General features: G+C 35.3%; 2 protein-coding genes across 2 annotated transcripts; one reads left to right on the top strand and one right to left on the bottom strand.

Moving 5' to 3' along the window:
- The first annotated feature begins 747 nt into the window (after positions 1 to 747).
- LOC122603273 (phytol kinase 1, chloroplastic) lies at positions 748 to 8,336 on the top strand. The gene is made up of 6 exons (XM_043775942.1): positions 748 to 1,121; positions 5,673 to 5,740; positions 5,866 to 5,997; positions 6,328 to 6,443; positions 6,948 to 7,062; positions 7,938 to 8,336. Exons 1-6 carry the CDS (start codon positions 801 to 803, stop codon positions 8,128 to 8,130), a joined length of 945 nt encoding a protein of 314 aa, XP_043631877.1. The 5' UTR covers positions 748 to 800; the 3' UTR covers positions 8,131 to 8,336.
- Positions 8,337 to 8,513: 177 nt separating this feature from the next.
- Positions 8,514 to 11,029, bottom strand: LOC122603274 (uncharacterized protein HI_0077). Its single transcript, XM_043775943.1, has 4 exons — positions 10,624 to 11,029; positions 10,369 to 10,488; positions 9,607 to 9,837; positions 8,514 to 8,963 (listed from the first exon to the last, which is right to left on the bottom strand). The coding sequence occupies exons 1-4, from the start codon at positions 10,807 to 10,809 to the stop codon at positions 8,634 to 8,636; spliced, it is 867 nt and encodes a 288-aa protein (XP_043631878.1). The 5' UTR covers positions 10,810 to 11,029; the 3' UTR covers positions 8,514 to 8,633.
- Positions 11,030 to 12,362: the final 1,333 nt, after the last annotated feature.

The following is a 12,362-nucleotide window of genomic DNA, read 5'->3' as shown; positions in this document are numbered from 1 at the left end:
ATGAGTGGCTTAGATGTAATGTGGTTTAGATGTACTGTACATCATGCATTAACATATGTACATTGTTGAAAGTTGAAAACCTCTTATTTGCTTTATAATATAGTATAGAATTATAGATGTAGATATAAATAATAAAGCTCAATGAAATTAATTTACAACATATACCCTTAATTCCTAAAATAACTATATCACCTCATTTACATTAATAACTTACAATACTCGCCTCTGAGACCACCACCAATCGCCACCGCCGTCATTACCATCACCTTTCCACCATCACTATCTGTCGTCGTCACTGTATTGCGTGGGTCTTATTCTATTTGTTAATGAGAGTCCTTATGACTTTCGATATAAACTACTCATATGTATTAAATATTATATTTTGTAAAAATTCAAAGAGTTAGTTGTTAATATATAAAATATGAGAGATGATATTCGTACCACGGTTTTTGATGGATTTACCACTACAACATATAACTTTTACAGTTGACTGTACAAACCAGTAATGTACAGTTGTGATAAATTTATCAAATAAAGTGGTACGAATATTACTTCTCATGAAATATTAATGCAAAATTTCCAAAGATGAATATAAAATGTATGGGGATACCATAAAAACACACACACAAAAGAAACATGAGGAGATATGAGCCAGAGTATCACCACTTGTGTAAACTGGCCCCCGCAACACCAGCAAGAAAAGACTCGCATCTCCTATCCTATATATATATCCACTCTCGCACAGACAAATACACAAAATATATAAAAATAAAAAATTATCATCCATCATCATCTACCACATGGCTACAACAACACACCTTGTATACTACTTTTCCTCTATTAATCCAAAACTCCGCCCTCCTCCTCTTCCTCCTAGACATACTTGCCGTCTATATTCATCTTTCCTCACCCCCAGATATCCAATTTGTTATCAACCTTCTGTTGTTGATGATGTTCCAAATCATCATCAACTTCGTCGTCTTTTTTCACCCTGTGCTTTCGCCGGCGATGTTTCCGGTCATCTGCTCCAGGACGCCGGTGCCACGTTTCTTATCGTTGCCGGAGCCTATGCTCTTGTTTCTGGTTTTGATTATCTCACTCAGCAACAAATCATCCAACAGGTAATTAATTGGTTTTTTCCATACATATTTACATTATATATATTACGAGTATTATATTATTAATATATATATATATATATATACACACACTTTTTTATGTATGTATCACTGTATATATTTGGATTTTTACACTTTTTCTACGCCCCTTTAAAAAATAACATGTGAACATTTATAAAGCGTAAAATTACTTTTCGTACTACTCGTATTAAAATATGGAGTAAAAAATGTTGGCATTTTCAAGTTCATACTTGTGTATGTATTTAAAAGTGTATAGACAATTCTAAATATCCAATTTCTACATGCTTAATTACTCGTATAACTTTATAAGTTTGGATATTGATTTGTAAGTACGTAAATAATACAGTAATAATGACTTCTTTTTCTTTTTTCTTGTAAAAAAAAAATTGTTTACAGTATATGACTTGTATACATTTACAAATGTAAACAAATTGACAAAATTGTACACTCTAAATTATATTCTCTGGTATATATACACTGACAGTCACGGGAATAGTATGCGTAGTGTGTCCTGTCGGTCAGATTTTTACTTCTCAACATAACATAGATGACATCGCCTTGGGTATTTTCGTCTTTACATTTTGTCAGTTGTCACCCCTTTTTTTTTAGTGCTCGTACTTTTTTTGTTAGTTGTCACCTACTATCTCAATTAGCCTATTTCAATAGGGTGTTCCCGTCTATTTTTAGCCGTACACAACCAACCAAATGTGTTTGGTGAGATAGGACTAAAACTAGGTGGTGTAAAGATCACTACCCTAATCTACGAATATGTTTTACTTTCACACGAGAGTAAGTAACCGTGCGTTGCGGCGGTGAGATGGTGTGGGTGATAGGTCATAAAGTGTAAATGACTTAACCGGACGGGCTCCGCCTTGAATTTAAAAATTCGTTGAAAGTATATCGAATGACACCTCTAATTAAAGAACATGAAATTTTAAGCACATCCATATAATTTTTATAATTTATCGATATATGGTTTTTGAGATAATAGATATTGAATGAATTGGAGGAATAAATGATTTATAGAGCAGAGAAAAAAATAATGATTGGTTGAAATTTAAGGAGAGAGAGAAATAGTATTATAGTTATTTTTGGTAAACATAAAATACATAAGGGGGTATTTTGGGAAAGTAAGTGTTGAAACTTAAAATTTAGACATGGGAATTTGCTTTATAATATAACGAGAGTAAGTACCCGCGCGTTGCGGCGGTGAGATGGTGAGGTGATAGGTCATAAAGTGTGATAGCCAAATGCCTTAGCCGTACGGGCTCCGCCCTTAGATTTAAAAATTCGTCGAAAGTATATCGAATGACATCTCTAATGAAAGAGCATGAAATTTTAAGAACACCCATATAATTTTTATGATTTATCGATGTACTGTTTTTGAGATAAAAGATTTTGAATGAATTGGGGGAATAAATGATTTATGGAGGAGAGAGAAAAAAAATGATTGGTTGAGATTTGAGGAGAGAGAAAGAGTAATATAGTTATTTTAGGTAAATATATAATATATAAGGGGGGTATTTTGGGAAGTAAATGTTGAAACTTAAAATTTTAGACATGGGGAATCAGATTTATAATATAGTATAGATATAGATATACATATTATACATAATCTTGATTACAATTCAACTTAATAGTTTTAATTAAGTAAGCGCGATGCCACCTACGAAAGAAAATATTATAAATATTATCGCGTCTTATAACTTAATCTGTCAACATTTGCTACTCCATACTATGCTTAATCACATATGTGGGTCTCCTTAGCTATATGTAAGAAAAAATCATTGTAATTAGTTGTTTTTACCAACTCAACAAATCTTTAGATGTTGGGACTTTATGAAAAACTAACATTTTAACCATGAAAAATCATTGTAATTAGTTGTTTTTACCAACTCAACAAATCTTTAGATGTTGGGACTTTATGGAAAACTAACATTTTAACCATGATAGATGGTTAGATAGTCTACAAATAACTTTATAAATGTTTACATAAACTTTTTCACAATGTGACAGAAAATTGCATACATTTTTAGACCAGTCTTTTGGAACAGAGGGAGTAATAAGTGTAAATTGCTTAAATGGCTAGTTGTTACCTATGTAGACGCATAGTCAATCCCTTCTATTACTACTAGACGGTTAATAAGTGCAACAAAAATTTTCGCAATAACTTTTGGTAGATGTCTTATGTTAGCCACAAAGTATTGAATTGTAGTCGTAAATATGTGAATGTAATGTGGGGGACAAGTTAAGAGCAGAGAGGGAGGGGCCTCCTTCCATATAGGTGATGACTTTAACCATACGTAGTGTGTTTTCTAGAGGCGATGACAAAATTTGAAGCCAAATGAATTCATCGATTTATTGTAGTATATATTTGGTGAAACCATAATAAATGACTTACATGACAAGATCAAGTTATTGTGATTACTTGGTTTTACATCATTATATCAATGTGATATGTTTTCTGGATTGGCTAGAATGACAGAACACGCTTAGAATCACACCATGTGACCGGAACTATATATATAGTGGTTATATTTTTTATTTCACTGTTATTGTATGAATTTGATACTGTTCAGTTCATGATTCACTTTGTATTGTGATTCTTAATTTGGTTCATCTAAGTGACAACTCGATAATGTACCGTGATTACTTGGTGTTACATCATAATGAATGTTTGTATGTGTATATATCCTTGAAAGCTGTACTATGCTATGCAATATTGTACATTCAGTCATTCAGAGTTGATGAAGATCGAACTTGTATATGCTAAATGTTTGGTGTGAAGTTGTAATTTAATTGAATAAGGTGGTTTCAAGTTTTAAATTACCTTAAGAGTCAGATTTGAAATTACCACATTTGACATCAAGAGTCAAACTTGGATTCGTTATGGAGACTAGAGTAAAACGTAACTGGGAAGGTTAATTTCTTATATGTTTAACCTTCGGGCATCATAAGTTATAACTAATCTTAATTATAATTCAACTATATTTACAGATTTACCTAAGAAAACATCCCCAAAATAAATCATAAAATGCATGAGCTACTAGTACGTTTCATCTAAATTGTACCCTGGACACTATTTCACTTTTTCAGTTCCTGCTTTTATGGTTCCTTGATTTTGCTCATTGTGTGACATAAATGCCATATACCCTTATTTGGTTTATTGATCATTTCACTTGAAATTGTAGTTTTTTGACATCTCATTAATATCTGTTTAATTCAAGGCGGAAAGGGAACAAACGGAATAAATTTTCAAAAGTTACCAAGTGGCCTGTAAATATTGCATACATTTCTGACCAAATTTCTGGGAAAATAGACTATTAAATGCTAAGTGTTAAAGTCAGGTGTGGTTTGCAAGTTATTAAGCCTAAAGGTATTAATAGTCTCATCTATTATGATGTTATATGTGATTAACAAGAGCAAATAACTTATGGTAGGTGTAGTGCTATTCCTTACCAAGTGTATATTCATAAGGTGTAAACATGTGAGTGTAAGTATAGGTTAGGACAAAACTAAGGGAAGATAGGCAGGGAGGGACCTATTCTTATAAAGGTTATCGTCCTGGTCCGACTATTGATTTCCAACTCTTATATAACTGATATTTGTATAAGGTATGGTTGGTAGCCAATTACTTTCTTGACAGGACCACCCATCCATTAGCTTGGAACTACCCTTGCAAGTTGCAACTCTATAAACGCTTGCTTGATTTTTTTTTAATCTTGATTATGTTGGTGTTGTGGATTTTTGTATAGAGCCTATTGAGTAAACATTTTTTCAAAGCCTAACAATGTAAATTTCTCGATATATTTATGATGAAAGCATTATATTCGATTAACATGAGAAAAGTAAGGTGAGGTGATTACTACTAGTATATTATGGTCCATACCGAAATTATGTATGCATCATACATCTACATTCTACTCCTTATCAGTAACATCTATGACATTTGAAAGTCAATTGCATTTTTGTGCACCTTCAAATTTTGCTAAAGATCACCAACTTGTTGAGAAACTGAAAAATAACCCATCAAATCTAATAACGAGCAATTGAGCACACAGCTATGAAACTTCCCGTGTTAATTTGTTGCAAAAAAATATTGAGTTAGAAATTACTACGTCATATGATTCTCAAAAGGCAAACTTTAAACTTTTTGTGGAACCTTGAGCAAGATGTACTTTCACATGTTACTTCCGATGTATTTTCACACGTTACTTCCTTAATACGAGTATTATAGATGGAATCATGGGCGAGTTTGGTGGGGTGTATACCTCATTAGAGTGGGTTCAGCTCAAAACAGGCAATATCTTGTATGATCCCAGTTGACATGAAACTTGTTGTGTCCAAGTTATATATAATAATCTAAATTCGACAGTAATAAAGTTTAGAAGGTTTTCTGCAGTAAAAATACACTTTGGGCTATTCTCAACCCCTTTAACCCAATAGAGATAGAACACAGCCTGAATCGACTTGTTCATAAGTAATTGGGTCAAAACGGTCGTTTGTACTCATTATCATGCCTTTCCCTTTCAGAGTTTAAGCAGAAAGCTGGTTCATATATTATCCGGATTGCTTTATATGGGAAGCTGGCCACTTTTCAGGTATTATCCGGATTGCTTTATATGGGAAGCTGGCCACTTTTACCGTCAATATATGCTGTCTGTTTTGCCACTTTAGTTCAAATATCATCCCTTTTCTGACGGTTGATATTTAAATCCTAGATTAGTGGTTCAACAGATGCTCGCTATTTTGCTGCTTTAGTTCCCTTATTGAATTGTGCAAGGCTTCTTGTTCATGGTTTTTCACTGGTAACCAATGAAGATCTTATAAAATCAGTCACTCGAGAAGGAAAACCAGAGTAAGTTCTCGTAATGCTATCCTGAATGGTTGTTTACCTTTCAATAAGTTCCCACAGTACATGATACATATTGCTATTCCACCCATTTTCTTATGGGGTTATTCAGGTTTTCTTGACCTCTTACGGGTCAAATCAGTCAAAAGTCGCCAACCATAAAAAAATAGGTTTATTATTTTAGTAATCAGGTTAGACCTGGATTTATCTGTACCAAAACTTTTGGCCCAAAAGTAAAATGTTTTGACTCATTACTCAATAAAATGTTTTGACTCATTACTCAACTCCCTCACTTGTGCAATTTGCCAACCATAACTGAATATTACTTGATGGCAGGGAATTGCTTAAAGGACCTCTATATTATGTTTTGATGTTAATTGTATGCTCTCTTTTCTTCTGGCGTGAGTCACCAGTCGGTGTGCTTGCACTGTCAATGATGTGTGGCGGCGATGGTAGTTTTTCTAAACCTTATTTCATGGTCTTATTGCCAAGAAAGGAGCAATTAATTGAACCTTTCTCAGCCTTTGTTGTCCAAATTAAGCATACCATAAGCACTTATGTATATGTGAATTTTTTTAACCACGTGACAATCCACGTGTATCAAAAAGATGCTGTGACACTTGAATAACTGAATTTAGTCAAAAAGGATCATAAAGGAGTTGACTGGTAATGTACGTATCTGGTTATCACGTTATCTTTTTAATACACGTGAATCGTCACATAGATGGTGAAAGTCTATGTGTAGAGACATGTAGGCTTAATTTGAAGGATAAATTGAAACTACCACTATTTTGACAAAATGTAAATTAATCACCCGCTTTTAGGTGAGGGAAAGTATTTTATGCCTTGATTGAGAAAATGACAATTAATTGCCCCTTCCTTTGCAATAAAACTCACAATTTTTATCTTCTATCTTTGGCTTCATAGGCTTCTGTCTAACATAATGATACAAACAGGCATTGCTGATATCATGGGTAGAAGATTTGGAACCCACAAAATTCCGTACAACTTACAAAAGAGTTGGTGCGGTAGCATCTCGATGTTTATAGTTGGTTTTCTAATCTCGATAGGGTATGTTCCACTCATGTAACTTCTTCTAAGAGTTAAGTTATTTTATAAAATACTTATTTGACTTAGATGGAGCAAAATAGACGTTTCAGATGGCTTGTGTTATAGGTCCATATAGATTCGAACCAGACCAAGTAATTTTTTGGTATGGGATTTGACCCGAAGTTTATATGGATAAAATGATTTAGGAGGTTCTATGAATTAAAGGTACAATTTGGGCTTTTCTCTAACTGTTTCTCTTGAGCTATCTATTTGATTTTATCCATCTGATCAGTTGGAAGGATAATAACCCATCGAAGTCCCAGCTCTTGTTTTTATACTCTACTACTAAAGATATTGTCCATTTGACCATTTTTGCATCAAATTTTGATGACTTTCCTCTGCCTGTCATATATTTCTGCCCAAAAAGAATTGATTACACACCAGTTTTGGGCAACTAATAAATGTGGCCAATGAGTAGGTGCATTGTCCTACAGGAATATTAACATAGTACTAACTTTACAAGGCAAGTTGGTTATGAGCCTTTTTAATTTGGTGAAAGCAAAACCGGTTGGTTGGAAAAGGTACAATGATCAAATAAATTTGATAAAAGTAGTATATTATATATTAGTTTCCTATAATTAGTGATGTTATTAGAATAGCAGTTAAGAGGCAATGTCGGAGTTTTTGCTGAATTTACATTTAGTAGAGTGCCAAATGTTTTTAGTTCTGGCATGCAAAGAATGGAACATATGGTTCTCTATAAAGTTGTTATGGTAGGCATTCCCTATTCAGATGTCTGGCTTGCTTATAATACTGCATCTGCCATGGGGTGTTCATGTGTGAATTGTGTTTACTAGTTGAATTGTGATAATGGACCATTTTACCTTATTATCCAGGATGCTATACTACTTTTCAATCTTCGGTTACTTAGAGCTAGACTGGAGTTCGACAATTGAAAGAGTGGCACTGGTGGCACTGGTTGCAACATTGGTGGAGTCACTCCCTACAAAAGGAGGCATAGATGACAATATCTCTGTTCCTCTGGCAAGTATGGCAACTGCATATTTGAGTTTTGGCTTCCAAGTGTAATATGCTATTTTCTTGCAAGTGCATCCTTTTTCTTGAGTAATGATTTTTTATATACAAAATGAAAATAAATAATCTTTGAATAACTCTAGAATAGGAGTATTTATTGGCAGTTCAAATGTAATTTAATAGCAATCGATAATTTCATTAACGGTGTAGTTTTCCTGATTTGAAGTGATCAATGGATTTAAAATAGTACAATGCATCAATTCACATTTTGTTGTATTCTTTTTAGACAAGTGAAACATACTCCTATTGATTCTCATAATATCATCACATGACATGTGTAGTGCTCTATTATCTGCCGTCAATTGTGACCCAGATAACATGATCTATCATTACTCAAAATTTGAACTATTGGCACAATGTAGGTTGCATAGCCAAAATACTAGCAAATTAGACCATTAATAAAAGACCAGAACAGAGATACCAACTCGCCAACAGAACACTTCAATTCATAGAAGATCAATATTGAAGACTGTAATGAACCCTCTAAACGTTACATATTATTTGGAGAAATCTTTAACAGCAAGAGGTTCATACCATTGAGGACCAAACCCAGCAGATATTCTTGCTGCCTCGTTGAAAGGAGGCTTCAATGGCCCCCTGAAATATGCCCTCACAATCTCATGGAACTTCTCAATCACTTCATCACTTTCGTCATCTCCATTGGGGGCTTTTGATCGTGAGCACAAATACTTGAACCACTTCACTCCGGCAGCACAATGAGTGATTTCTTCAGGGTAAACCACTTTCTCGAGTAAATCAGCAGTATCGTTGTCGCCTCCATTTCGGAAACGGGAGATGGTGGTAGGCAACACATCCAGTCCTCTTGCCTGTGATTATTATCAACTCCAGGAGGTTAACTTCTAATATATGATTAAATGAGTAGTTTCGGTCATATTCTTTCTACAGATCAAATAGGTAAGGTAAGTATTTTAGCTAAGACAATGGGTTGAAAGGTGCCCAAAGTCTATTCAGATTGCACAATTGTTGATAAAATTGTTTTATTAATAACATGAGATTGTCGTTGCTTATAGCTTTTCAGTCACCACGGAGCGGGAACCCATGTAAACCTTATTTAGCCTCCATAAATACATTTCCTAAGTAACTAGTTACCTTACATCATGGCAGTCAGTTTGACATCTGTCTAGTAGAGACTTGGATCAGACCGATCGGCCCAACCATGTAATTCAAAAAGAGATCAGCCAAACCACTAACAAAAATAATTTAATGTGCTTTCAATAAGCTTTAAGTACTGTGAAATATAAAAAACAATCTCAGGTTTTTGCTTTGAAACGTTTTCATAGTGTTGGGACTGAGAATGTCATTTATCCGGGAAGGGCATTTTCTTTAAAATGTAATACATAACTTAGTTTACGTACGCTGGTAGCTATGGAAAAAGTGTGCAAAGAAGAGAACGGATAGTAGAGTGAAAGAAAGATATTGTAAGATCATTAACATTAGACGTACACGTACCTCATGAACACAATGCTCCACAGCAAGACGTGCAAATAGATCTTTGGATGTAGCAACAGCCGAGTCCCATAAACCATCATGAGCCGGGAGAGCTCCATAGAAAGAACCCAATTCCTCAAGTCGAGCAGCAAGAAGAGTGAAGTGACGACCTTCATCTTGTGCAACTCTAACAAAATCATCAAAAAACTCTCTTGGCATCAACTCTTGCTTGCCAAAACGCGCTATTATATCCTGAATAATATAACTAGAGGAATTATAAATTTTGGAAAGTCTAAAGAGTCCAACATATTTAAAGATTTTTCTTCGTCAAGGAGATTTGGTAATAGATTAAGCATCCCAACTGAACTATTCCTTTTAATGTGATACACGTACACAATTGGGTAACAGGACAAAATGGGTAACTTTTAGTACAAGTAGAACAGTTAGAGTTGACCCATAACATTGTTTGAAACCTGGAATTTGATTACAAAACCTATATTATAGCAATAAATATTTACTGTCTGAATGCAGCAGTTTGGAAGGATGTATTCATTAGAAGTATACTTTATGCAAATTTCAACCCATTTCGTTTATTTGACCTGTTTCTCTAAGCTTTTATATTGTTATTTACCCAGTCATATATATACATAATAAATAGGTTGACATTGCTAGCAAACGTTGCATCGAACACTATTAATAGCATACCCGACATTACCAATCACCACAAACAACTAGCAATCTTGAAAATTAGTAGAAAAAAAAAAGATACATAAAATGAAGTACCCAAGACAAGTCAATGGCCCAACTTTCAGTATGCACAAGGCTATGCACAATAGCCTGTCTACTCTGCAAGCTTCCGGCTTTCCCAAGCTTCGGCATAAGACTAGGCGAAACCAACTTCACCTGCATCATATAGAGTCCACAACATTATCATTATGTTACAACAACTCAGCTAGTCATTTTATCAAACAGTTGGTGTGCATATATAAAATACCAAAACCAGCAAAACATTTGACAGAATAATTGTGAGGGGCTAACATTAGTGAGTCGGGCAGGGCGGTCCGGGACGACGATATCGGGTTGTTGTGAAGTGTGATAGGCATTCGAAATGAGACCTTGTAGCCATTTGTTAGCAATTTGATCACCAAGTTTGGCCTTTTCAACTGGGTCTGGTGTGTTTAGTACACGCAGTGCTGCTTCCACTAGGGTTTCACCATCGCTCATCTTCTGTCACTTGCAACTTCTTTTGGTAGTGCGTGATGCTGGCCTCCAACCTTTGGATACCAGGTAAAAACATACGAGTAATTATTACTCGTAAATAGTAAATAGCTTACGAGTCCGGAGTCGACCGCTAGTCTTCTAAGAGTCAAGTTAAAACCAAAAACGAGTTGATTCGTTCAGTAAATCTCTTTTCCCGAGACTTGAGTTGCTGTGATAAATTGGACCGATTCAATCACAAACTTATCAATGTAATTTGATATTATGCTTATATATATTATACGAGAGCAAGTACACGTGCGTTGCGGCGGTGAGATGATGGGGTGATAGGTCATAGAGTGTGATAGCCAAATGTCTTAGCCGTACGGGTTCCGCCCTCGAATTTAAAAATTCGTCGAAAGTATATCGAATAACATCTCTAATGAAAGAGCATGAAATTTTAAAAACACCCATATAATTTTTATAATTTATCGATGTACGGTTTGTAAGATAAAAAATTTTGAGCGAATTGGAGGAATAAATGATTTATGAATGAGAGAGAAAAAAGATGATTGGTTGAGATTTGATGAGAGAGAAAAACTCTCATTGGTCATGTCCTTCGACAGCCATTTTGAGGGAAAACAAACACAAGAGTAACCTCTCCCCTCGGTTTAGGCCTCTCGAGACTCAAGGCCAAAAACCCCTACGAAAGGTCACAGAGAACCAAAGTCTAAATAAAAAGTCTACTTAATCTAAAACCCATATGCCTTACCCTCGCATTCCACTACCTCTACCTGGAAGCTCCTCTAACGCATTCGGGATTCCGTACTTCCACCTCCATCTACCTACCACTCTTCATGTATTGTCAAAGTCCTCTGTAGCATAGCTAAGCCACTTCTCTAGGCCAAACCCTCACAAACCTCCTTTATATATCATACATCTAATTAGATTTATATACCCACTTTCCAAGATTCCATATTTCATATCCATGAAAGACGAGAAACCGAACATTATTCCAACCTCCTCCGTCGCCACTTTTTCAACATCGACAAACAAAAAACCAAAATAGATTTATAGTCCAGGTTCATTCTTCAAGCCCAACACGGATTTGAGGATCTAGCCTAAGAAGATTTCAAGCCCATACCATTTTCGATCCTACCCTTAAAAAACCAAACCCGACCCGGTCTAACCCGGGACCGAACCAGACCGCCCGAGCATATATCGGGTCGTGCTCATGCCTACCCGTGATTGATTGTTGAGTTGTCAAAGTAAAGCGTGTTGTTGTCTTTTTTTGAAAGGTGAATTTCGCTAGAAACTTTGTGTCGTGATTTGACAAAGAAAGGTCTAGCATACGTTGTCTTAACCGGGTCCGCGCTAGAGAGCTCCATTGAAGTGGAAGTGCCTATTTCAAATACCCGATGGGGGAAAACCCCTATTAATCCGCCCGAAGGCATGACGATTAATAAAGGTAAACCTTGCCCCCCTAGACTTGAACATGGGTATACCAAAGCCAAGCCCTCATAGAGGGACTTAATGCCTATGTCCTCCTCAAGGTTTGAACACAAAACCTCATGTAAGAG

This window comes from Erigeron canadensis, chromosome 6 (genome assembly GCF_010389155.1).
Source record: "Erigeron canadensis isolate Cc75 chromosome 6, C_canadensis_v1, whole genome shotgun sequence".
Lineage (NCBI taxonomy): Eukaryota > Viridiplantae > Streptophyta > Magnoliopsida > Asterales > Asteraceae > Erigeron > Erigeron canadensis.
Note: the sequence above shows the minus strand (reverse complement) of the source record. Positions and strands in the feature narration are given on the sequence as shown.

Coding starts and splice junctions, on each gene's coding strand:
- LOC122603273 (XM_043775942.1), top strand. CDS start 801: ATGGCTACAACAACACACCTTGTATACTACTTTTCCTCTATTAATCCA. Junction 6,444..6,947: donor AATGATGTGTGGCGGCGATG/GTAGTTTTTCTA, acceptor TGATACAAACAG/GCATTGCTGATATCATGGGT. Junction 7,063..7,937: donor GGTTTTCTAATCTCGATAGG/GTATGTTCCACT, acceptor CTTATTATCCAG/GATGCTATACTACTTTTCAA.
- LOC122603274 (XM_043775943.1), bottom strand. CDS start 10,809: ATGAGCGATGGTGAAACCCTAGTGGAAGCAGCACTGCGTGTACTAAAC. Junction 10,489..10,623: donor GCCCTGCCCGACTCACTAAT/GTTAGCCCCTCA, acceptor TATATGATGCAG/GTGAAGTTGGTTTCGCCTAG. Junction 9,838..10,368: donor GGGCCATTGACTTGTCTTGG/GTACTTCATTTT, acceptor TATATTATTCAG/GATATAATAGCGCGTTTTGG.